Raw genomic sequence first — 27,613 nt, 5'->3', positions numbered from 1 at the left:
CAAGGCAGAGTTCATCTCAGCCTATGCCTCCCTCCAGTCCCTCGACTTCTTGGCACTGACGGAAACATGGATCACCACAGACAACACTGCTACTCCTACTGCTCTCTCTTCGTCTGCCCACGTGTTCTCGCACACCCCGAGAGCTTCTGGTCAGCGGGGTGGTGGCACCGGGATCCTCATCTCTCCCAAGTGGTCATTCTCTCTTTCTCCCCTTACCCATCTGTCTATCGCCTCCTTTGAATTCCATGCTGTCACAGTTACCAGCCCTTTCAAGCTTAACATCCTTATCATTTATCACCCTCCAGGTTCCCTCGGAGAGTTCATCAATGAGCTTGATGCCTTGATAAGCTCCTTTCCTGAGGACGGCTCACCTCTCAGTTCTGGGCGACTTTAACCTCCCCACGTCTACCTTTGACTCATTCCTCTCTGCCTCCTTCTTTCCACTCCTCTCCTCTTTTGACCTCACCCTCTCACCTTCCCCCCCTACTCACAAGGCAGGAAATACGCTCGACCTCATCTTTACTAGATGCTGTTCTTCCACTAACCTCATTGCAACTCCCCTCCAAGTCTCCGACCACTACCTTGTATCCTTTTCCCTCTCGCTCTCATCCAACACTTCCCACACTGCCCCTACTCGGATGGTATCGCGCCGTCCCAACCTTCGCTCTCTCCCCCGCTACTCTCTCCTCTTCCATCCTATCATCTCTTCCCTCTGCTCAAACCTTCTCCAACCTATCTCCTGATTCTGCCTCCTCAACCCTCCTCTCCTCCCTTTCTGCATCCTTTGACTCTCTATGTCCCCTATCCTCTAGGCCGGCTCGGTCCTCCCCTCCCGCTCCGTGGCTCGACGACTCATTGCGAGCTCACAGAACAGGGCTCCGGGCAGCCGAGCGGAAATGGAGGAAAACTCGCCTCCCTGCGGACCTGACATCCTTTCACTCCCTCCTCTCTACATTTTCCTCTTCTCTCTCTGCTGCTAAAGCCACTTTCTACCACTCTAAATTCCAAGCATCTGCCTCTAACCCTAGGAAGCTCTTTGCAACCTTCTCCTCCCTCCTGAATCCTCCTCCCCCTCCCCCTCCTCCCTCTCTGCAGATGACTTCGTCAACCATTTTGAAAAGAAGGTCGACGACATCTGATCCTCGTTTGCTAAGTCAAACGACAACGCTGGTTCTGCTCACACTGCCCTACCCTGTGCTCTGACCTCTTTCTCCCCTCTCTCTCCAGATGAAATCTCGCGTCTTGTGACGGCCGGCCGCCCAACAACCTGCCCGCTTGACCCTATCCCCTCCTCTCTTCTCCAGACCATTTCCGGAGACCTTCTCCCTTACCTCACCTCGCTCATCAACTCATCCCTGACCGCTGGCTACGTCCCTTCCGTCTTCAAGAGAGCGAGAGTTGCACCCCTTCTGAAAAAACCTACACTCGATCCCTCCGATGTCAACAACTACAGACCAGTATCCCTTCTTTCTTTTCTCTCCAAAACTCTTGAACGTGCCGTCCTTGGCCAGCTCTCCCGCTATCTCTCTCAGAATGACCTTCTTGATCCAAATCAGTCAGGTTTCAAGACTAGTCATTCAACTGAGACTGCTCTTCTCTGTATCACGGAGGCGCTCCGCACTGCTAAAGCTAACTCTCTCTCCTCTGCTCTCATCCTTCTAGACCTATCGGCTGCCTTCGATACTGTGAACCATCAGATCCTCCTCTCCACCCTCTCCGAGTTGGGCATCTCCGGCGCGGCCCACGCTTGGATTGCGTCCTACCTGACAGGTCGCTCCTACCAGGTGGCGTGGCGAGAATCCGTCTCCACACCACGTGCTCTCACCACTGGTGTCCCCCAGGGCTCTGTTCTAGGCCCTCTCCTATTCTCGCTATACACCAAGTCACTTGGCTCTGTCATAACCTCACATGGTCTCTCCTATCATTGCTATGCAGACGACACACAATTAATCTTCTCCTTTCCCCCTTCTGATGACCAGGTGGCGAATCGCATCTCTGCATGTCTGGCAGACATATCAGTGTGGATGACGGATCACCACCTCAAGCTGAACCTCGGCAAGACGGAGCTGCTCTTCCTCCCGGGGAAGGACTGCCCGTTCCATGATCTCGCCATCACGGTTGACAACTCCATTGTGTCCTCCTCGCAGAGCGCTAAGAACCTTGGCGTGATCCTGGACAACACCCTGTCGTTCTCAACTAACATCAAGGCGGTGGCCCGTTCCTGTAGGTTCATGCTCTACAACATCCGCAGAGTACGACCATGCCTCACACAGGAAGCGGCGCAGGTCATAATCCAGGCACTTGTCATCTCCCGTCTGGATTACTGCAACTCGCTGTTGGCTGGGCTCCCTGCCTGTGCCATTAAACCCCTACAACTCATCCAGAACGCCGCAGCCCGTCTGGTGTTCAACCTTCCCAAGTTCTCTCACGTCACCCCGCTCCTCCGCTCTCTCCACTGGCTTCCAGTTGAAGCTCGCATCCGCTACAAGACCATGGTGCTTGCCTACGGAGCTGTGAGGGGAACGGCACCTCAGTACCTCCAGGCTCTGATCAGGCCCTACACCCAAACAAGGGCACTGCGTTCATCCACCTCTGGCCTGCTCGCCTCCCTACCACTGAGGAAGTACAGTTCCCGCTCAGCCCAGTCAAAACTGTTCGCTGCTCTGGCCCCCCAATGGTGGAACAAACTCCCTCACGACGCCAGGACAGCGGAGTCAATCACCACCTTCCGGAGACACCTGAAACCCCACCTCTTTAAGGAATACCTAGGATAGGATAAAGTAATCCCTCTCACCCCCCTTAAAATATTTAGATGCACTACTGTTCCACTGGATGTCATAAGGTGAATGCACCAATTTGTAAGTCGCTCTGGATAAGAGCGTCTGCTAAAAGACTTAAATGTAAATGTAAATGTAAGAAGGGAAGAGTTGCACGGGAGAGAAGAAGAGAAGAAGAGAAGAGTTGCACGGGAGAGAAGAAGATAAGAGTTGCATGGGAGAGAAGAAGAGAAGAAGAGAAGAGTTGCATGGGAGAGAAGAAGAGAAGAAGAGAAAAGTTGCACGGGAGAGAAGAAGAGAAGAGTTGCACGGGAGAGAAGAAGAGAAGAGTTGCACGGGAGAGAAGAAGAGAAGAGTTGCACGGGAGAGAAGAAGAGAAGAAGAGAAGCGTTGCACGGGAGAGAAGAAGAGAAGTGTTGCACGGGAGAGAAGAAGGGAAGAGTTGCATGGGAGAGAAGAAGGGAAGTGTTGCACGGGAGAGAAGAAGAGAAGAGTTGCACGGGAGAGAAGAAGGGAAGAGTTGCACGGGAGAGAAGAAGAGAAGAGTTGCACGGGAGAGAAGAAGAAAAGTGTTGCACAGGAGAGAAGAAGAAAAGTGTTGCACGGGAGAGAAGAAGAAAAGAGTTGCACGGGAGAGAAGAAGAGAAGTGTTGCACGGGAGAGAAGAAGAGAAGTGTTGCACGGGAGAGAAGAAGAGAAGAGTTGCACGGGAGAGAAGAAGAAAAGTGTTGCACGGGAGAGAAGAAGAGAAGAGTTGCACGGGAGAGAAGAAGAGAAGTGTTGCACGGGAGAGAAGAAGAGAAGTGTTGCACGGGAGAGAAGAAGAGAAGAGTTGCACGGGAGAGAAGAAGAGAAGTGTTGCACGGGAGAGAAGAAGAGAAGAGTTGCACGGGAGAGAAGAAGAGAAGAGTTGCACGGGAGAGAAGAAGAAAAGTGTTGCACGGGAGAGAAGAAGAGTAGTGTTGCACGGGAGAGAATAAGAGAAGTGTTGCACGGGAGAGAAGAAGAGAAGTGTTGCACGGGAGAGAAGAAGAGAAGTGTGTTTGAAATCCCCCCAAAAATAAGAAGAAAAATAGCTTGCGACATGTTTAATTTTTTGCCCAGCAGCTCTCATGTTGGAAAACATTATAGACCCCTGCCTAAATTCTTCTATTTCCACTGGGTCACTCCAGGAAGAAGTACACAGACCTGGGTTCAAATATTATTTGTTTTCTTTCAAATACTTTTAGCTGCTCTTGATGGACCTTGCCTGACTCAATGGAACTAATGGGATCAAAAGTGCAAAATTTGCCCACCTGGCACAGCGGCAAGGCTGAATTAAGAGTATTTAGGAAGACAACAAATGATATTTGAACCCAGTTCTAGAGGCCTACTCTTTGAATGGAGATGAAACCTATCAAATGAATGCATATACACACACACACACACACACACACACAGTTCTTAATTTCTGGACAGCCACGGGACTAGATTGCATGGAGATTCAGTGGAGCATGGAACCTCAGACTGAATACTGGGTCAGCTAACAATGTTACTCTGAACTGACACACACACACACGCGGTCAGCTAACAATCTCAATCCGAACTGACACACACACAAGACACACACACACGGTCAATTTACAATCTCAATCCGAACTGACACACACACACACAAGACACACACACGGTCAGCTAACAATCTCACACTGAACTGACACAGTGGATTTGAGCTTCATATCAGTCGACAACCACTGCTCACCAATTTGAAACCAAAGATAATGGGAGACACTGGACTGAGACTGAGTTTGTCTCTTTCTTACATCAAGTCCAAACCTACAAAATACTCTCTTGAATGGTCCTCTCAGCCTGTTTTTATCTCTCTCAGTTTCCTTCTCAAATCAAAAACATTAAAAATGAAAAGAGAGAAAAAAAAGTCTCTATTTCTCTCCTATAGCATTAGCGTCTCTTGAAGGTGGTTCAACTAAAAGGTTTGCAAGCCGTGCATGCCTGAGCATACTTTACCACGACTTTGTAAGAGTCAAAAGGCCAATGGTGTTCATATGAGTTGTAATCTAACTCAACCCCTGAAAATGACCCTATCAGTATACTGACGCGTATTCATTTAAGTGACACTGATCATCGTATTATATCACCTGGCATCTGTATTTTACACACTTCCACCCAATGACATCATCAGGACGAGACTACTTAAATGGTGACCTTAACCTTTCAACGGTAATGACACAGGCAATCTGAGAATGACTCCAAAATGGCACCCTATTCGCTATTTAATTAACGCACTACTTTTGACCGGGGAACATAGGGCTCTTCTCAAAAGTAGTGCACTATATAATGGGATTAGGGTGTGAAGCGGGACTTTCTATTTCCTGTGCATTGATAGAAAAAAGTATAATTTATTGAAGACCACACAACTGATTGCCTGTAGCCGAGAAACAGAGAGAGAGAGAGAGAGAGAGAGAGAGAGAGAGAGAGAGAGAGAGAGAGAGAGAGAGAGAGAGAGAGAAAGAAAGGAGAGATAGAAAGAGAGTGAGAGAGAGAACTGACACACACATTATTATCTACCTCACTTCCTTTGGCAATGTTAACACATGTTTCCCATGCCAATAAAGCCCATTGAATTGAAATTGAATTGAGAGAAAGAGAGTGAGAGAGAGAGAGAGAGAGAGAGAGAGAGAGAGAGAGAGAGAGAAAGAAAGAAAGAAAGAAAGAAAGAAAGAAAGAAAGAAAGAAAGAAAGAAAGAAAGAAAGAAAGAAAGAAAGAAAGAAAGAAAGAAAGAAAGAAAGAAAGAAAGAGAAGAGAGAGAGAGAAAGAGAAAAAAAACATGTTTTTAGAAATGTGTGCAAATGATTGAAAATTAAATACAGAAATACACATTCAAATGAGTGGATTCAGACATTTCAGCCACACCCGTTGCTGACAGGTATATACAATTCAGCACAGGTCCATGCATTCTCCATAGATAAACAATGGCAGTAGAATGGCCTTACTGAAGAGCTCAGTGACTTTCAACGTGGCACCGTCTGTCTTCATAAGATGCCACCTTTCCAACAAGTCAGTTCATCAAATTCCTGCCCTGTTAAAGCCGATCAACTAACCCGGACAACGAGGCCATTTGTATATATATAAGTATAAGTGCTGTTATTATGAAGTGGCAACACTCACTACCGAGTTCCAAACTGTCCTCTGGAAGCAACACTCACTACCGAGTTCCAAACTGCCTCTGGAAGCAACACTCACTACCGAGTTCCAAACTGACTCTGGAAGCAACACTCACTACCGAGTTCCAAACTGCCTCTGGAAGCAACACTCACTACCGAGTTCCAAACTGACTCTGGAAGCAACACTCACTACCGAGTTCCAAACTGCCTCTGGAAGCAACACTCACTACAGAGTTCCAAACTGCCTCTGGAAGCAACACCTCACTACAGAGTTCCAAACTGCCTCTGGAAGCAACACTCACTACAGAGTTCCAAACTGACTCTGGAAGAAGCAACACAAGAACTGTTCAGCTACAGAGTTCCAAACTGATCACCATGCACAATGCCAAGCCAATTGAACACCTTTGGGATGAATGGGAAAACTGACAGCGAGCCAGGCATAATCGCAAAACATCAGTGAAGGACCTCTCTTGTGGCTGAATGGAAGCAAGTCCCCGCAGTAATGTTCCAACATCTAATGGAAAACCTTCCCAGAAGAGTGGAGGCTGTTATAGCAGCAATGTCCCAACATTTCCTTCCCAGAAGCTGAGCAATGTCCCAACATCTAGTGGAAAGCATTCCCAGAAGAGTGGAGGCTGTTATAGCAGCAATGTTCCAACATCTAGTGGAAAGCATTCCCAGAAGAGTGGAGGCTGTTATAGCAGCAATGTCCCAACATCTAGTGGAAAGCCTTCCCAGAAGAGAGGAGGCTGTTATAGCAGCAATGTTCCAACATCTAGTGGAAAGCCTTCCCAGAAGAGTGGAGGCTGTTATAGCAGCAATGTCCCAACATCTAGTGGAAAGCCCTCTCCAGAACAGTGGAGGCTGTTATAGCAGCAATGTTCCAACATCTAGTGGAAAGCCCTCTCCAGAAGAGTGGAGGCTGTTATAGCAGCAATGTTCCAACATCTAGTGGAAAGCCTTCCCAGAAGAGTGGAGGCTGTTATAGCAGCAATGTTCCAAAATCTAGTGGAAAGCCTCACCAGAAGAGTGGAGGCTGTTATAGCAGCAATGTTCCAACATCTAGTGGAAAGCCTTCCCAGAAGAGTGGAGGCTGTTATAGCAGCAATGTTCCAACATCTAGTGGAAAGCCTTCCCAGAAGAGTGGAGGCTGTTATAGCAGCAATGTTCCAACATCTAGTGGAAAGCCTTCCCAGAAGAGTGGAGGCTGTTATAGCAGCAATGTTCCAACATCTAGTGGAAAGCCCTCTCCAGAAGAGTGGAGGCTGTTATAGCAGCAATGTTCCAACATCTAGTGGAAAGCCTTCCCAGAAGAGTGGAGGCTGTTATAGCAGCAATGTTCCAAAATCTAGTGGAAAGCCTCACCAGAAGAGTGGAGGCTGTTATAGCAGCAATGTTCCAACATCTAGTGGAAAGCCTTCCCAGAAGAGTGGAGGCTGTTATAGCAGCAATGTTCCAACATCTAGTGGAAAGCCTTCCCAGAAGAGTGGAGGCTGTTATAGCAGCAATGTTCCAACATCTAGTGGAAAGCCTTCCCAGAAGAGTGGAGGCTGTTATAGCAGCAATGTTCCAACATCTAGTGGAAAGCCTTCCCAGAAGAGTGGAGGCTGTTATAGCAGCAATGTTCCAACATCTAGTGGAAAGCCTTCCCAGAAGAGTGTAGCAGAAAAAGGGGGGCCAACTCCATATTAAAGCCCATGATTTTGGAATGAGATGTTTGATGAGCAGGTGTCCACATACTTTTGATCAGCCCTGTTCCAAGCCATCCCAGCCTTGCTCTGGACGTATACTTGGGGTTATTGTCCTGTGTTACTATGTGAACAATCCTTGCCCCAGTCTAAGGTTGTTTGCAATCTGAAGCTGGTTTTCATAAAGGATTTTCCTGCATTTTGCTCCATTCATTGTTCCCTCTATCCTTTTTTAATTTTTTATTTACCCCCTTTTCTCCCCAATTTCGTGGTATCCAATTGTTAGTAGTTACTATCTTGTTTCATCGCTACAACTCCCGTACGGGCTCAGGATAGACGAAGGTCGAAAGGCATGCGTCCTCCGAAACACAACCCAAGCAAGCCACACTGCTTCTTAACACAGCGCATTTCCAACCCGGAAGCCAGCCGCACCAATCTGTCGGAGGAAACACTGTGCACCTGGCGACCTTGGTTAGCGCTCACTGCGCCCGGCCCACCACAGGAGTCGCTGGTACGCGATGAGACAACGATATCCCTACCGGCCAAACCCCCCCTAACCCGGACGACGCTAGGCCAATTGTGCGTCGCCCCACGGACAGAGCCTGGGTGCGAACCCAGAATCTCCGGTGACACAGCTAGCGCTGCGATGCAGTGCCCTAGACCACTGCGCCACCCGGGAGGTGAGTTCCCTCTATCCTTACCAGTCTCTCAGTCCCTGCCACTTAAAAAGCATCCCCAAAGCATGATGCTGCCACCTCCATGCTTCACAGTAGGGACGGTGTTAAGACAGGTGATGAACTGTGCCTGGTTTTCTTCAGACTTAACGCTTTGCATTCAGGCCAAATAATATTTTGCTTTATGCTCTGAGAGTCTGTCATGTGTCTTTTTGAAAAACTTCAGGCGTGATGTCATGTGTCTTTTTGAAAAACTCCAGGTGTGATGTCATGTGTCTTTTTCTCAGGACGGGCTTCCGTCTGGCTGCTCTCCCATAAAGCACAGATTAGTGACGTGCTGTAGAGACTGCTCTCCCATAAAGCACAGATTAGTGAAGTACTGTAGAGGCTGCTCTCCCATAAAGCACATATTAGTGAAGTACTGTAGAGGCTGCTCTCCCATAAAGCACAGATTAGTGAAGTACTGTAGAGGCTGCTCTCCCATAAAGCACATATTAGTGAAGTACTGTAGAGGCTGCTCTCCCATAAAGCACAGATTAGTGACGTGCTGTAGAGGCTGCTCTTCCATAAAGCACAGATTAGTGACGTGCTGTAGAGACTGTTGTCCGTCTGGCAGGTTCTCCCATCTCTGCCAAGGAACTCTGTAGTTCTGTCAGAGTGGTAGTTGGGTTCTTGGTCACCTCTCTGACCAAGGTCCTTCTTGTCCGGTTGCTCAGTTTGGTCGGACGGCCAGCTCTAGGCAGAGGGTAGTTCCATATTTTTCCATTTCCCAATGATGAAGACCACTGTGCTCTTAGAAACTTCAACACTCTATAAATTGTTTACCCTTCCACAGACATGTGCCTCATCTCTGAGATCTACGGACAGTTCCTTGGACTTAATGCTATAGTTAAAAGGTGGTATCTAGAACCAAAAAGGGTTCTTCGGCTGTCCACATAGAAGAACTCTTTTAAGAACCCTTTTTGGTTCCAGGTGAAACCCTTTTGTTTCCAGGTAGAAAAGGTTTGGGTTCCATGTAGAACCCCTTTGTTTCCAGGTAGAACAGGTTTGGGTTCCATGTAGAACCCCTTTGTTTCCAGGTAGAACAGGTTTGGGTTCCATGTAGAACCCTTTTGTTTCCAGGTAGAACAGGTTTGGGAACCTGGAAACAGAAAGGGTTTCACCTAGAACCAAAAAGTGTTCCCCTAACAGGATGTTACTCTATTCAACTAACAGGATGTTACTCTATTCAACTAGCAGGATGTTACTCTATTCAACTAACAGGATGTTACTCTATTCAACTAACAGGATGTTACTCTATTCAACTAACAGGATGTTACTCTATTCAACTAACAGGATGTTACTCTATTCAACTAACAGGATGTTACTCTATTCAACTAACAGGATGTTACTCTATTCAACTAACAGGATGTTACTCTATTCAACTAACAGGATGTTACTCTATTCAACTAACAGGATGTTACTCTATTCAACTAGCAGGATGTTACTCTATTCAACTAACAGGATGTTACTCTATTCAACTAGCAGGATGTTACTCTATTCAACTAACAGGATGTTACTCTATTCAACTAACAGGATGTTACTCTATTCAACTAACAGGATGTTACTCTATTCAACTAGCAGGATGTTACTCTATTCAACTAGCAGGATGTTACTCTATTCAACTAACAGGATGTTACTCTATTCAACTAACAGGATGTTACTCTATTCAACTATTCAACTAACAGGATGTTACTCTATTCAACTAACAGGATGTTACTCTATTCAACTAACAGGATGTTACTCTATTCAACTAACAGGATGTTACTCTATTCAACTAGCAGGATGTTACTCTATTCAACTAACAGGATGTTACTCTATTCAACTAACAGGATGTTACTCTATTCAACTAACAGGATGTTACTCTATTCAACTAACAGGATGTTACTCTATTCAACTAACAGGATGTTACTCTATTCAACTAACAGGATGTTACTCTATTCAACTAACAGGATGTTACTCTATTCAACTAACAGGATGTTACTCTATTCAACTAAGAGGATGTTACTCTATTCAACTAACAGGATGTTACTCTATTCAACTAGCAGGATGTTACTCTATTCAACTAACAGGATGTTACTCTATTCAACTAACAGGATGTTACTCTATTCAACTAACAGGATGTTACTCTATTCAACTAACAGGATGTTACTCTATTCAACTAGCAGGGTGTTACTCTATTCAACTGACAGGGTGTATTAGTCATGAAAGAAATAACACTCAATCAATTCCAGTGTACATGAAATACAAGATACATAACACTTGAATAGTACTTAACTATCACCAACGGGCTAAGACTTAATCTGATTACACGCGTCTTCAGTTCAGAATCATCTCTAAGAGAAAACACTGTGTGTGTGTGTGTGTGTGTGTGTCTGATATACACAGGAGCTTGGTAGCAAGTTCTCAAAGTCTGAACAAATTTACTGTCCTTTTATTACCCCAACCGGAAGTAACATTTCTTTGCACTTTGCTAGTTAAAGACAGGAACAACATACCCAGATTCTCATCTAATCAACTCAATTTAAATGCATCCGACAGACAAAATAACAATTTCTCTGTAACAATAAATCCATAGCACTTACAGTAAAATAGTTGCTCTCCCCGGTACATCCGTTTTGTTTATATACCCGTTAAATCATTTGTGTTTAATGTATTTAACATCCTTGAGTCGCTCCTCTTTTCAGTTCGCTGCAGCTAGCGACTGGAACGAGCTGCAACAAACACTCAAACTGGACAGTTTTATCTCCATCTCTTCGTTCAAAGAATCAATCATGGACACAATTGTGATGTATTGTTGTCTTTACCTTGCATTTGTGTTGTTGTCTGGGCCCAATCATGTGTGTACCATGTTTTGGGCTGCTGCCATGTTGTGCTGCTGTCATGTTGTCTTGCTACCGTGTTGTCATGTTGTCTTGCTACCGTGTTGTCATGTTGTCCTGCTACCGTGTTGTTGACATGTTGTCTTGCTACCATGTTGTTGTCATGTTGTCTTGCTACCGTGTTGTTGTCATGTTGTCTTGCTACCGTGTTGTTGTCATGTTGTCTTGCTACCATGTTGTTGTCATGTTGTCTTGCTACCGTGTTGTTGTCATGTTGTCGTGCTACCATGTTGTTGTCATGTTGTCTTGCTACCGTGTTGTTGTCATGTTGTCTTGCTACCGTGTTGTTGTCATGTTGTCTTGCTACCGTGTTGTGTTGCTACCATGTTGTCATGTTGTCCTGCTACTGTGTTGTTGTCATGTTGTCTTGCTACCGTGTTGTCATGTTGTCCTGCTACCGTGTTGTTGACATGTTGTCTTGCTACCATGTTGTTGTCATGTTGTCTTGCTACCGTGTTGTTGTCATGTTGTCTTGCTACCGTGTTGTTGTCATGTTGTCTTGCTACCATGTTGTTGTCATGTTGTCTTGCTACCGTGTTGTTGTCATGTTGTCGTGCTACCATGTTGTTGTCTTGCTACCGTGTTGTTGTCATGTTGTCTTGCTACCGTGTTGTGTTGCTACCATGTTGTCATGTTGTCCTGCTACTGTGTTGTTGTCATGTTGTCTTGCTACCGTGTTGTTGTCATGTTGTCTTGCTACCGTGTTGTTGTCATGTTGTCTTGCTACCATGTTGTTGTCATGTTGTCTTGCTACCGTGTTGTTGTCATGTTGTCTTGCTACCGTGTTGTTGTCATGTTGTCTTGCTACCGTGTTGTTGTCATGTTGTGTTGTGTTGCTACCATGTTTTGTGCTGCTGCCATGTTGTGCTGCTGCCATGTTGTGCTGCTGTCATGTTGTCTTGCTACCGTGTTGTGTTGCTACCATGTTGTCATGTTGTCCTGCTACCGTGTTGTTGTCATGTTGTCTTGCTACCGTGTTGTTGTCATGTTTTCTTGCTACCGTGTTGTTGTCATGTAGTCTTGCTACCGTGTTGTTGTCATGTTGTCTTGCTACCGTGTTGTTGTCATGTTGTCTTGCTACCGTGTTGTTGTCATGTTGTCTTGCTACCGTTTTGTGTTGCTACCATGTTGTCATGTTGTCCTGCTACTGTGTTGTTGTCATGTTGTCTTGCTACCGTGTTGTTGTCATGTTGTCTTGCTACCGTGTTGTTGTCATGTTGTCTTGCTACCATGTTGTTGTCATGTTGTCTTGCTACCGTGTTGTTGTCATGTTGTCTTGCTACCGTGTTGTTGTCATGTTGTCTTGCTACCGTGTTGTTGTCATGTTGTGTTGCTACCATGTTTTGTGCTGCTGCCATGTTGTGCTGCTGCCATGTTGTGCTGCTGTCATGTTGTCTTGCTACCGTGTTGTGTTGCTACCATGTTGTCATGTTGTCCTGCTACCGTGTTGTTGTCATGTTGTCTTGCTACCGTGTTGTTGTCATGTTTTCTTGCTACCGTGTTGTTGTCATGTAGTCTTGCTACCGTGTTGTTGTCATGTTGTCTTGCTACCGTGTTGTTGTCATGTTGTCTTGCTACCGTGTTGTTGTCATGTTGTGTTGCAGCCCTTCTATGTAGTTGACTTATCATGTCTCTTTATGTAGTGTCCCCACAGGAGACCTTTTACCTTTTGGTAGGTAGTCAGTGTAAATAAGAATTTGTTCTTAACTGACTTGCCTAATTAAATTAAGGTTAAACATATATATATATAATGTACCTGTAAAATCAGTTGTGTTAATCTAGTGGTGCAGCTGTCTAAGGCACTGCATCTCAGTGCAAGAGGTGTCACTACAGTCCCTGGTTTGAATCCAGGCTGAATCACATCCGGCCATGATTGGGAGTCCCATAGGGCGGCGCACAATTAGCCCAGTGTTGTCCGGGTTTGGCCGGGTGAGGCCGTCATTGTAAATAAGAATTTGTTCTTAACTGACTTGCCTGGTAAAATGAAAAAAAAATAAGTTGTGTCAATCTACCTGTTAAATCAGTTAGAGAGAGAGAGAGTGTAGCCAAGCAATGGTAATGAGAGAGAAGCCAAGCAATGCTAACGAGAGAGAAGCCAAGCAATGGTAATGAGAGAGAAGCCAAGCAATGCTAACGAGAGAGAAGCCAAGCAATGCTAACGAGAGAGAAGCCAAGCAATGCTAACGAGAGAGAAGCCAAGCAATGCTAACGAGAGAGAAGCCAAGCAATGGTAACGAGAGAGAAGCCAAGCAATGCTAACGAGAGAGAAGCCAAGCAATGCTAACGAGAGAGAAGCCAAGCAATGCTAACGAGAGAGAAGCCAAGCAATGGTAACGAGAGAGAAGCCAAGCAATGCTAACGAGAGAGAAGCCAAGCAATGCTAATGAGAGAGAAGCCAAGCAATGCTAACGAGAGAGAAGCCAAGCAATGCTAACGAGAGAGAAGCCAAGCAATGCTAACGAGAGAGAAGCCAAGCAATGCTAACGAGAGAGAAGCCAAGCAATGCTAACGAGAGAGAAGCCACGCAATGCTAACGAGAGAGAAGCCAAGCAATGCTAACGAGAGAGAAGCCAAGCAATGCTAACGAGAGAGAAGCCAAGCAATGTTAACGAGAAGAAGCCAAGCAATGCTAACGAGAGAGAAGCCAAGCAATGCTAACGAGAGAAAGCCAAGCAATGTTAACGAGAGAGAAGCCAAGCAATGCTAACGAGAGAGAAGCCAAGCAATGCTAACGAGAGAGAAGCCAAGCAATGCTAACGAGAGAGAAGCCAAGCAATGCTAACGAGAGAGAAGCCAAGCAACGCTAACGAGAGAGAAGCCACGCAGGCAACATTTGCAGGCAAAATACATACACAAATAAATAAATAAATAAATAAATAAATAAATAAATAAGCCCAAAGAAAACAAATTAAATGCAAGTGGTCATAGAACATGTGTTTTTATTCCTTTATTTACCCCTGTGGTGTTTGGTTATTATTTGGGAGTTTTGTGACCCTGGAGTCTGATTTACTGCGCTACTGAATTACCGAGCCTGTAGATGATCGCAGCAGGAGGGGAGATGGGAGAGGAAGATGGGTGGAGGGAGAGAGAGGGAGGGAGGGAGAAAGAGAGAGAGAGACAGAGTGGGGAGAGAGAGAGAGAGAGAGTCAGAGTGGGGAAGAGAGAGAGGGAGGGGAGAGATAAGGAGAGAGAGAGAGAGAGAGAGAGAGAGAGAGAGTCAGAGCGGGGAAGAGAGGGGGAGGGGAGAGATAAGGAGCGACAGAGAGAGAGAGAGACAGTGAGACAGAGAGAGAGAGAGAGAGAGAGAGAGAGAGAGAGAGAGAGAGAGAGAGAGAGAGAGAGGAGGGGAGAGAGAGAGAGGGGAGGGGAGAGATGAGAGAGAGAGAGACAGAGACAGAGACAGAGACAGAGACAGAGGGAGAGGTTGTGATGCCTGGGTTCCACACACCAACCAAGAATTCACTAAATGGGACAAACACCAAATTGAGACTCTGCATGCAGAATTCTGAAAAAAATATCCTCTGTGTACAACGTAAAACACAAAATATTGCATGCAGAGCAGAATTAGGCCCATAATTATCAAAATCCAGAAAAGAGACGTTAAATTCTACAACCACCTAAAAGGAAGCGAATCCCAAATCTTCCATAACAAAGCCATCACCTACAGAGAGATGAACCTGGAGAAGAGTCCCCTAACTAAGCAAGCTGGTCCTGGGGCTCTGTTCACAAACACACCCCACAGAGCCCCAGAACAGCAATCACAATTAGACATCAGCACAATCAATTAGACCCAACCAAATCATGAGAAAACAAAAAGATAATTACTTGACACATTGGAAAGATTTAACAAAAAAACAGAGCAAACTAGAATGTTATTTGGCCCTAAACAGAGAGTACACAGTGACAGAATACCTGACCACTGTGACTGACCCAAACTAGAATGCTATTTGGCCCTAAACAGAGAGTACACAGTGACAGAATACCTGACCACTGTGACTGACCCAAACTAGAATGCTATTTGGCCCTAAACAGAGAGTACACAGTGGCAGAATACCTGACCACTGTGACTGACCCTAAACAGAGAGTACACAGTGACAGAATACCTGACCACTGTGACTGACCCAAACTAGAATGCTATTTGGCCCTAAACAGAGAGTACACAGTGGCAGAATACCTGACCACTGTGACTGACCCTAAACAGAGAGTACACAGTGACAGAATACCTGACCACTGTGACTGACCCAAACTAGAATGCTATTTGGCCCTAAACAGAGAGTACACAGTGACAGAATACCTGACCACTGTGACTGACCCTAAACAGAGAGTACACAGTGACAGAATACCTGACCACTGTGACTGACCCAAACTAGAATGCTATTTGGCCCTAAACAGAGAGTACACAGTGACAGAATACCTGACCACTGTGACTGACCCAAACTAGAACCTCAGGAGGCTGAAGAAATTCGGCTTGTCACCAAAAGCACTCACAAACTTCTACAGATGAACAATCGAGAGCATCCTGGCGGGCTGTATCACCGCCTGGTACGGCAACTGCTCCGCCCTCAACCGTAAGGCTCTCCAGAGGGTAGTGAGGTCTGCACAACGCATCACCGGGGACAAACTACCTGCCCTCCAGGACACCTACACCACCCGATGTTACAGGAAGGCCATAAAGATCATCAAGGACATCAACCACCCGAACCACTGCCTGTTCACCCCGCTATCATCCAGAAGGCGAGGTCAGTACAGGTGCATCAAAGCTGGGACCGAGAGACTGAAAAACAGCTTCTATCTCAAGGCCATCAGACTGTTAAACAGCCACCACTAACATTGAGTGGCTGTTGCCAACACACTGTCATTGACACTGACCCAACTCCAGCCACTTAATAATGGGAATTGATGGGAAATGATGTAAATATATCACTAGCCACTTTAAACAATGCTACCTTATATAATGTTACTTACCCTACATTATTCATCTCATATGCATACGTATATACTGTACTCTACATCATCGACTGCATCCTTATGTAATACATGTATCACTAGCCACTTTAACTATGCCACTTTATTTACATACTCATCTCATATGTATATACTGTACTCGATACCATCTACTGTATGCTGCTCTGTACCATCACTCATTCATATATCCTTATGTACATATTCTTTATCCCCTTACACTGTGTATAAGAGAGTAGTTTTGGAATTGTTAGTTAGATTACTTGTTGGTTATCACTGCATTGTCGGAACTAGAAGCACAAGCATTTCGCTACACTCGCATTAACATCTGCTAACCATGTGTATGTGACAAATACAATTTGATTTGATTTGATTTGATGTTATTTGGCCCTAAACAGAGAGTACATAGTGACAGAATACCTGACCACTGTGACTGACCCAAACTAGAATGCTATTTGGCCCTAAACAGAGAGTACATAGTGACAGAATACCTGACCACTGTGACTGACCCAAACTAGAATGCTATTTGGCCCTAAACAGAGAGTACACAGTGACAGAATACCTGACCACTGTGACTGACCCAAACTAGAATGCTATTTGGCCCTAAACAGAGAGTACATAGTGACAGAATACCTGACCACTGTGACTGACCCAAACTAGAATGTTATTTGGCCCTAAACAGAGAGTACATAGTGACAGAATACCTGACCACTGTGACTGACCCAAACTAGAATGCTATTTGGCCCTAAACAGAGAGTACATAGTGACAGAATACATGACCACTGTGACTGACCCAAACTAGAATGCTATTTGGCCCTAAACAGAGAGTACATAGTGACAGAATACCTGACCACTGTGACTGACCCAAACTTAAGGAAAGCTTTGACTATGTACAGAGTCTGTGAGTATAGCCTTGCTATTGAGAAAGGCCGCCATAGACAGACCTGGCTCTCAAGAGAAGACAGGCTATGTGCACACTGCCCACAAAATGAGGTGGAAACTGAGCTGCACTTCCTAACCTCCTGCCCAATGTATGACCATATTAGAGATCCATATTTCCCTCAGATTACACAGATCCACAAAGAATTTGAAAACAAACCCAGTTTTGATAACCTCCCATATCTACTGGGTGAAATACATGTGTGCATCACAGCAGCAAGATTTGTGACCTGTTGCCACAAGAAAAGGGCAACCAGTGAAGAACAAACAACATTCTAAATACAACTCATATTTATGCTTATTCATTTTACCTTTTGTACGTTAACTATTTGCACATTAGTACAACACTGAACCTAGAGATAATATGATATTTGAAATGTGTTGTGGAACTTCTGTGAGTGTCATGTTTACAGTACATTTTTTTGTGTTTATTTCAATTTTGTTTATCTATTTCACATGCTTTAGCAATGTAAACATATGTTTCCCCATGACAATAAAGCCCTTAAATTGAAATTAAATTGAGAGAGAGAGAGAGAGAGAGAGAGAGAGAGAGACGCGGGATATTTTGTGGGGATTTGCACATCTAGAATGAGAGAGGGAGAGAGACATTAAAGAGTTAAGACGTATTAAATCAGCTGTGTTAATCTACCTGTTAAATCAATTATGTTAATCTACCTGTTAAATAAATTATGCTAATCTACCTGTTAAATCAATTATGGTAATCTACCTGTTAAATCAGTTGTGTTAATCTACCTGTTAAATCAGTTGTATTAATCTACCTGTTAAATCAATTATGTTAATCTACCTGTTAAATCAATTATGTTAATCTACCTGTTAAATCAGCTGTGTGAATCTACCTGTTAAATCAATTATGTTAATCTACCTATTAAATCAGCTGTGTGAATCTACCTGTTAAATCAATTAGGTTAATCTACCTGTTAAATCAATTATGTTAATCTACCTGTTAAATCAGTTGTGTTAATCTACCTGTTAAATAAATTATGTCAATCTACCTGTTAAATCAATTGTGTTAATCTACCTGTTAAATCAATTATGTTAATCTACCTATTAAATCAGGTGTGTTAATCTACCTGTTAAATCAATTATGTTAATCTACCTATTAAATCAATTGTGTTAATCTACCTGTTAAATCAATTATGTTAATCTACCTGTTAAATAAATTATGTCAATCTACCTGTTAAATCAATTGTGTTAATCTACCTGTTAAATCAATTATGTTAATCTACCTATTAAATCAGGTGTGTTAATCTACCTGTTAAATCAATTATGTTAATCTACCTATTAAATCAATTGTGTTAATCTACCTGTTAAATCAATTATGTTAATCTACCTATTAAATCAGGTGTGTTAATCTACCTGTTAAATCAATTATGTTAATCTACCTGTTAAATAAATTATGCTAATCTACCTGTTAAATCAATTATGGTAATCTACCTGTTAAATCAGTTGTGTTAATCTACCTGTTAAATCAGTTGTGTGAATCTACCTGTTAAATCAATTAGGTTAATCTACCTGTTAAATCAATTATGTTAATCTACCTGTTAAATCAATTATGTTAATCTACCTGTTAAATCAGCTGTGTGAATCTACCTGTTAAATCAATTATGTTAATCTACCTGTTAAATCAGCTGTGTGAATCTACCTGTTAAATCAATTAGGTTAATCTACCTGTTAAATTAATGATGTTAATGTACCTCAATTGTGTGAATCTACCTGTTAACCTGTTGCTTCTACTCGGGACGCTTGCGTCCCAACTAGAGCTCTGGAAATGCAAATGCGCTACGCTAAATGCTAATAGTATTAGTTAAAACTCAAAAGTTCATTAAAATACACATGCAGGGTATCGAATTAAAGCTACACTCGTTGTGAATCCAGGCAACAAGTCAGATTTTTAAATGCTTTTCGGCGAAAGCATGAGAAGCTATTATCTGATAGCATGCAACACCCCAAAAGACCCACAGGGGACGTAAACAAAATAATTAGCATTTCGGCGTTACACAAACCGCACAATAAAATAGAAAACATTCATTACCTTTCACCATCTTCTTTGTTGGCACTCCTAGATGTCCCATAAACACTATTTGGGTCTTTATTTCGATTAAATCGGTCCATATAAAGCCTAGATATCGTTATATGTAGACTGTGTGATAAACGAAAAAACATCGTTTCAAAACGTAACGTCATTTTTTAAAATTCAAAAAGTCGACGATAAACTTTCACAAAACACTTCAAATACGTTTGTAATGCAACTTTAGGTATTAGTAAACGTTAATAAGCGATAAAATTCATCAGGAGGCGATGTAAAGATCATTAGCTGTCCGTCTGGAAAAATGTCCGGCTAGAAACTCAACGAAAATATCCGGTCCTAGACCGGAGGAGATACGGTGTCCTGCATGTGTTTGACCAAGAAAAAACTCGAAGGGAAATGACAAGACTCTAGACACCGTGTGGAAGCTGTAGGTACTGCAACCTCAGTCAATTAATTGTGGTTCACCTTTATCAATGGGTTCAAGTAGCGCATGGATATATTTTCCCATTTTCAGTGATCAGTTTTTCCTGGGCTTTTCGATGTAAATGCCGTTCTGGTAAAGCCACAGCAGTGATTTAACCAGTTTTTTAAACGTCTGAGTGTTTTCTATCCACACAGACTAAGCAAATGCATATACTATATTCCTGGCATGAGTAGCAGGGCGCTGAAATGTTGCGCGATTTTTAACAGAATGTTCAAAAAAGTAGAGGGTCGATTTAAGAGGTTAAATCAATTATGTTAATCTATCTGTTAAATCAATTATGTTAATCTACCTGTTAAATCAATTAGGTGAATCTACCTGTTAAATCAGGTGTGTTTATATACCTGTTAAATCAATTATGTAAATCTACCTGTTAAATCAATTATGTTAAACTACCTGTTAAAACAGCTGTGTGAATCTACCTGTTAAATCAATTATGTTAATCTACAGTTGTGTTAATCTACCTGTTAAATCAGTTGTGTTAATCTACCTGTTAAATCAACTGTGTTAATCTACCTGTCAACACAATTATGTTAATTTACCTGTTAAATCAGGTGTGTTAATCTACCTGTTAAATCAATTATGTGAATCTACCTGTTAAATCAATTATGTTAAACTACCTGTTAAATCAATTATGTTAATCTACCTGTTCAATCAATTATGTTAATATACCTGTTAAATCAATTATGTTAATCTACCTGTTAAATCAATTATGTTAATCTACAGTTGTGTTAATCTACCTGTTAAATCAACTGTGTTAATCTACCTGTTAAATCAATTATGTGAATCTACCTGTTAAATCAATTATGTTAAACTACCTGTTAAATCAGCTGTGTGAATCTACCTGTTAAATCAATTATGTTAATCTACAGTTGTGTTAATCTACCTGTTAAGTCAGTTGTGTTAATCTACCTGTTAAATCAACTGTGTTAATCTACCTGTTAAAACAATTATGTTAAACTACATGTTAAATCAATTATGTTAATCTACCTGTTAAATCAATTATGTTAATCTACCTGTTAAATCAATTATATTAATCTACCTATTAAATCAGGTGTGCTAATCTACCTGTTAAATCAATTGTGTTAAATCAGGTGTGTTTATATACCTGTTAAATCACTTATGTTAATCTACCTGTTAAATCAGTTGTGTGCTAAATCAGTTTTGTTAATCTACCTGTTAAATCAGTTGTGTGTTAAATCAATTATGATAATCTACCTGTTAAATCAGGTGTGTTAATCTACCTGTTAAATCAATTATGTGAATCTACTTGTTAAATCAATTATGTGAATCTACCTGTTAAATCAATTATGTTAAACTACCTGTTAAATCAATTATGTTAATCTACCTGTTCAATCAATTATGATAATCTACCTGTTAAATCAGCTGTGTTAATCTACCTGTTAAATCAACTGTGTTAATCTACCTGTTAAATAAAGTGTGTTAATCCACCTGTTAAATCAATTATGTTAATCTACTTGTTAAATCAATTATGTTAATCTACCTGTTAAATCAATTATGTTAATCCAACTGTTGAATCAATTATGTTAATATGTCTGTTAAATCAATTATGTTAATCCACCCGTTAAATCATCAATTATGTTAATATACCTGTTAAATCAGTTGTGTTAATCGACCTGTTAAATCAATTATGTTAATCTACCTGTTAAATCAATTATGTTAATCTACCTGTTAAATCAGTTGTGTTAATCTACCTGTTAAATCAGTTGTGTTAATATACCTGTTAAATCAGTTGTGTTAATCGACCTGTTAAATCAATTATGTTAATCTACCTGTTAAATCAACTGTGTTAATCTACCTGTTAAAACAATTATGTTAAATCAGGTGTGTTAATCTACCTGTTAAATCAGCTGTGTGAATCTACCTGTTAAATCAATTATGTGAATCTACCTGTTAAATCAATTATGTTAATCTACCTGTTAAATCAATTATGTTAATCTACCTGTTAAAACAATTATGTTAATCTACCTGTTAAATCAGGTGTGTTAATCTACCTGTTAAAACAATTATGTGAATCTACCTGTTAAATAAATTATGTTAATCTACCTGTTAAATCAATTATGTTAATCTACCTGTTAAATCAATTATGTTAATCTACCTGTTAAATCAATTATGTTAATCTACCTGTTAAATCAATTATATTAATCTACCTATTAAATCAGGTGTGTTAATCTACCTGTTAAATCAATTGTGTTAAATCAGGTGTGTTTATATACCTGTTAAATCACTTATGTTAATCTACCTGTTAAATCAGTTGTGTGCTAAATCAGTTTTGTTAATCTACCTGTTAAATCAGTTGTGTGTTAAATCAATTATGATAATCTACCTGTTAAATCAGCTGTGTTAATCTACCTGTTGAATCAATTATGTTAATCTACCTGTTAAATCAATTATGTTAATATACCTATTAAATCAAGTGTGTTAATCTACCTGTTAAATCAATTATGTTAATCTACCTGTTCAATCAATTATGTTAATCTACCTGTTAAATCAGCTGTGTTAATCTACCTGTTAAATCAATTATGTTAATCTACCTGTTAAATAAATTATGCTAATCTACCTATTAAATCAAGTGTGTTAATCTACCTGTTAAATCAATTATGTTAATCTACCTGTTAAATCAATTATGTTAATCTACCTGTTAAATCAATTATGTTAATCTACCTGTTAAATCAATTATGTTAATATACCTGTTAAATCAATTATGTTAATATACCTATTAAATCAAGTGTGTTAATCTACCTGTTAAATCAATTATGTTAATCTACCTGTTAAATCAATTATGTTAATCTACCTGTTAAATCAATTATGTTAATATACCTGTTAAATCAATTATGTTAATATACCTGTTAAATCAATTATGTTAATCTACCTATTAAATCAGTTGTGTGTTAAATCAGGTGTGTTAATCTACCTGTTAAATCAAACAACCATGGATAGTGACAGCAACAGACTGCGAGACCTGTATTTATTACCTCAGTTGTCAAAAGTGTTCAGTGGGAAACTTTGATTTGATCTTTATCTCACAGTTGTCAAAAGTACAGTCTTCTTTTTCTGTTGCGAGCGTCAAAACTAAATAGCATCCAGACTTGAACAACAAAAACATGTTGTTGTCTAACTCTATTAAATAATCAATAGAGTGACATGAAGGGAAGAGAATGGTTTGAGGGTTGATGTGTTTCTCTACCTCCCTCCCCCAACAGCATAGGGACCGGTGCACAGTGCCTTCCCAACAGCCCCCTGAGCCCAACGGGTTCCCAGGTGCCCTCTGAGTCAGGCCCCTCCTCTGGCTGCATCTGCAGTAATAGGCCTTGCAACCCCAATGCCACTCTATTCCATATATAGTGCACTACTTTTTAATCAGTCCTACTGGGGCCCTGGTCAAAAGTAGTGCACTATTTAGGGAATAGGGTGCCGTTCTGGTGGATCCCAGATGCTTGTCAGGGAGAGAGAGACTGGTGCCTTTCATAAAACAATGATCAAAGAGAGGCAGTCGTGGAGACATATTGCCTGCTAGGCATGAGTGTCTCCACAGTGCTCCTCTACTCTGTTCTCTCCTCCCTTCTCCTCTCCTCTCCTGTCCCTTCTCGTCTCCTCCCATCTCTTCTCATGTCCCCTCTTCTCCCTTCTCCTCCCCTCTCCTCTCCTCCTGTCTCCTCTCATCTCCTCCTGTTTCCTCTCCTCCCTTCCCTTCTCCTCTCCTCCTGTCTCCTCTCAACTCCTCCGGTCTCCTCTCCTCTCCCCTCTCCTCCCTTCTCATCTCCTACTGTCTCCTCTCCTGTCTCTTCTCCTCTCTTCTCCTGTCTATACTCCTCTCCTCCTGTCTCCTCTCCTGTCCCCTCTCCTCTGGTCTCCTCCTGTCTCCTCTCCTGTCCCCACTCCTCTGGTCTCCTCCTGTCTCCTTTCCTCCCTTCTCCTCTCATCTCCTCCGGTCTCCTCTCCTCTCCTCCTGTCCACTCTCCTATGTCCTCTCCTCTCCTGTCCCCTTTCCTCCCTTCTCCTCTCCTGTCTCCTCTCCTCCCTTCTCCTCTTCTGTCTTCTCTCCTGACCCCTCTCCTCCCTTCTCCTCTCCCCTCTCCTCTCCTGTCTCCTCTCCTGTCCCCTCTCCTGTCCCCTCTCCTCTCCTGTCTCCTCTCCTGTCTCCTCTCCTGTCCCCTCTCCTCCCTTCTCATCTCCTGTCCCCTCTCCTCCCCTGTCTCCTCTCCTGTCTCCTCTCCTCCCTTCTCCTCTCCGGTCTCCTCTCCTGTCCCCTCTCCTCCCTTCTCCTCTCCTGTCCCCTCTCCTCCCTTCTCCTGTCCCCTCTCCTCCCTTCTCCTCTCCTGTCTCCTCTTCTGTCCCCTCTCCTCTCCCCTCTCCTCCCTTCTCCTCTCCTGTCTCCTCTCCTGTCCCCTCTCTTGTCCCTTCTCCTCCCTTCTGTCTCCTCTCCTGTCCCGTCTCCTCTCCTGTCTCCTCTCCAGAGTGTTACAGAGAGAGGGGGGCTCTGCAGATGACTATGATTTATACATGAAAGAGGCTCAAAAACAGAATAGCAGGAAACGGATGAGACCAGCCCAACACAGCCCACAGCCCCACCACACAGCCCACAGTCCCAGCACACAGACCACAGCCCCAGCACACAGTCCCAGCCCATAGCCCCAGCACACAGCCCACAGCCCACAGTCCCAGCCCACAGACCACAGACCACAGTCCCACCACACAGCCCACAGCCCCACCACACAGCCCACAGTCCCAGCACACAGACCACAGCCCCAGCACACAGTCCCAGCCCATAGCCCCAGCACACAGCCCACAGCCCACAGTCCCAGCCCACAGACCACAGCACACAGCCCCAGCACACAGTCCCAGCACATAGCCCCAGCACACAGCCCACAGCCCACAGTCCCAGCCCACAGACCACAGCACACAGTCCCAGCCCACAGCCCACAGCCCACAGTCCCAGCACACAGTCCCAGCCCACAGCCCCAGCCCACAGCCCACAGTCCCAGCACACAGTCCCAGCCCACAGTCCCAGCCCACAGCACACAGTCCCAGCCCACAGTCCCAGCACACAGTCCCAGCCCACAGCCCACAGCACACAGTCCCAGCCCACAGCCCACAGCCCCACCACACAGCCCACAGCCCCACCACACAGCCCCTTCCCACAGCCCCAGCACACAGCCCACAGAACCACCACACAGCCCACAGCCGACAGCCCCAGCCCACAGCCCCACCACACAGCCCACAGCCCCAGCCCACAGCCCCACCACACAGCCCACAGCCCACAGCCCCACCACACAGCCCCAGCCCACAGCCCACAGCCCCACCACACAGCCCACAGCGCCAGCCCACAGCCCCACCACACAGCCCACAGCCCCACCACACAGCCCACAGCCCCAGCCCACAGCCCCACCACACAGCCCACAGCCCCACCACACAGCCCACAGCCCCACCACACAGCCCACAGCCCACAGCCCATAGCCCCACCACACAGCCCACAGCCCCACCACAAAGCCCCACCACACAGCCCACCGCCCCACCACACAGCCCACAGCCCCAACCCACAGCCCCACCACACAGCCCCAGCACACAGCCCACAGCCCACAGCCCACAGCCCCACCACACAGCCCCAGCCCACAGCCCACAGCCCACAGCCCCACCACACAGCCCACAGCCCCAGCCCACAGCCCACAGCCCCACCACACAGCCCACAGCCCCACCACACAGCCCACAACCCCACCACACTGCCCACAGCCCACAGCCCCACCACACAGCCCACAGCCCCACCACACAGCCCACAGCCCACAGCCCCACCACACAGCCCACAGGCCCACCACACAGCCCACAGCCCACAGGCCCACCACATAGCCCCACCACACAGCCCACAGCCCACAGGCCCACCACACAGCCCACAGCCCACAGGCCCACCACATAGCCCCACCACACAGCCCACAGCCGACAGCCCCAGTCAATAACACAATATAAAAAAAATAAAGTCTATATACAATGTGTGCAAATGGCGTGAGGAGGTAAGGCAATAAATAGGCCATAGTAGCGAAGTAATTACAGTGTAGCAAATTAACACTGGAGGGATAGATGAGCAGATGATGATGTGCAAGTAGAAATACTGGTGTGCAAAAGAGCAGAAAAGTAAATAAAAACAACATGGGGATGAGGTAGGTAGATTGGGTGGGCTATTTACAGATGGACTATCTGCTCTGCAGCGATCGGTTAGCTGCTCGGATAGCTGATGTTTAAAGTTAGTGAGGGAAATGTAAGTCTCCAGCTGGTCCCACCACACAGCCCATAGCCTACAGCCCCACCACACAGCCCACAGCCCACAGCCCCAGCCCACAGCCCCACCACACAGCCCCACCACACAGCCCACAGCCCCACCACACAGCCCACAGCCCACAGCCCACAGCCCCACCACACAGCCCACAGCCCACAGCCCACAGCCCCACCACACAGCCCACAGCCCCACCACACAGCCCACAGTCCCAGCCCACAGTCCAACCACACAGCCCACATCCCCACCACAAAGCCCACAGCCCCACCACACAGCCCCACCACACAGCCCACAGCCCCACCACACAGCCCACATCCCCACCACACAGCCCACAGCCCCACCACACAGCCCACAGCCCCACCACACAGTCCCAGCCCACAGCCCCAACACATAGCCCACAGCCCCACCACACAGCCCACAGCCCCACCATACAGTCCCAGCCCACAGCCCCAACACATAGCCCACAGCCCCACCACACAGCCCACAGACCCACCACACAGCCCACAGCCCCACCACACAGTCCCAGCCCACAGCCCACAGCCCCAACACATAGCCCACAGCCCCACCACACAGTCCCAGCCCACAGTCCCAGCCCACAACCAACAGCCCCACCACACAGCCCACAGCCCCACCACACAGCCCACAGTCCCAGCACACAGACCACAGCCCCACCACACAGCCCACAGCCCACAGCCCCACCACACAGCCCAGAGCCCAGAGCCCAGCCCACAGCCCCACCACACAGCCCACAGCCCCACCACACAGCCCACAGCCCCACCACACAGCCCACAGCCCACAGCCCCACCACACAGCCCACAGCCCCACCACACAGCCCACATCCCACAGCCCCACCACACAGCCCACAGTCCCAGTACACAGCCCACAGCCCACAGCCCACAGCCCCACCACACAGCCCACAGCCCCACCACACAGCCCACAGCCCCAGCACACAGCCCACAGCCCCACCACACAGCCCACAGCCCACAGCCCCACCACACAGCCCACAGCCCCACCACACAGCCCACAGCACCAGCCCACAGCCCCACCACACAGCCCACAGTCCCACCACACAGCCCACAGTCAGGTCAGGTCAGCTGAGAGTCAGGTCAGCTATTGAACCGGACCCACCAGACAGCGTGTAGAGAGTCAGGTCAGCTATTGAACCGGACTCACCAGACAGCGTGTAGAGAGTCAGGTCAGCTATTGAACCGGACCCACCAGACAGCGTGTAGAGAGTCAGGTCAGCTATTGAACCGGACCCACCAGACAGCGTGTAGAGAGTCAGGTCAGCTATTGAACCGGACTCACCAGACAGCGTGTAGAGAGTCAGGTCAGCTATTGAACCGGACTCACCAGACAGCGTGTAGAGAGTCAGGTCAGCTATTGAACCAGACCCACCAGACAGCGTGTAGAGAGTCAGGTCAGCTATTGAACCAGACCCACCAGACAGTGTGTAGAGAGTCAGGTCAGCTATTGAACCGGACTCACCAGACAGCGTGTAGAGAGTCAGGTCAGCTATTGAACCGGACTCACCAGACAGTGTGTAGAGAGTCAGGTCAGCTATTGAACCGGACCCACCAGACAGCGTGTAGAGAGTCAGGTCAGCTATTGAACCGGACTCACCAGACAGCGTGTAGAGAGTCAGGTCAGCTATTGAACCGGACTCACCAGAC

At 45.1% G+C, this 27,613-nt stretch overlaps 1 protein-coding gene across 1 annotated transcript; it reads left to right on the top strand.

The window, feature by feature from the left end:
* The first annotated feature begins 22,607 nt into the window (after positions 1-22,607).
* Positions 22,608-25,132, top strand: LOC135571846 (uncharacterized). The gene is made up of 3 exons (XM_065019020.1): positions 22,608-22,639; positions 22,879-22,976; positions 24,375-25,132. The coding sequence occupies exons 1-3, from the start codon at positions 22,608-22,610 to the stop codon at positions 25,130-25,132; spliced, it is 888 nt and encodes a 295-aa protein (XP_064875092.1).
* The last annotated feature ends 2,481 nt before the right edge of the window (positions 25,133-27,613 follow it).

This window comes from Oncorhynchus nerka, linkage group LG5, assembly GCF_034236695.1.
Source record: "Oncorhynchus nerka isolate Pitt River linkage group LG5, Oner_Uvic_2.0, whole genome shotgun sequence".
Lineage (NCBI taxonomy): Eukaryota > Metazoa > Chordata > Actinopteri > Salmoniformes > Salmonidae > Oncorhynchus > Oncorhynchus nerka.
Note: the sequence above shows the minus strand (reverse complement) of the source record. Positions and strands in the feature narration are given on the sequence as shown.

Excerpts from the sequence above, each read along its gene's own strand:
- LOC135571846 (XM_065019020.1), top strand. The coding sequence starts at position 22,608 with ATGGATAGTGACAGCAACAGACTGCGAGACCT. Across the intron at positions 22,640-22,878 it reads AGCAACAGACTGCGAGACCT|CATAGGGACCGGTGCACAGT; the intron begins GTATTTATTACC and ends CTCCCCCAACAG. Across the intron at positions 22,977-24,374 it reads CTCCTCTGGCTGCATCTGCA|CCCACAGCCCCACCACACAG; the intron begins GTAATAGGCCTT and ends CCCACCACACAG.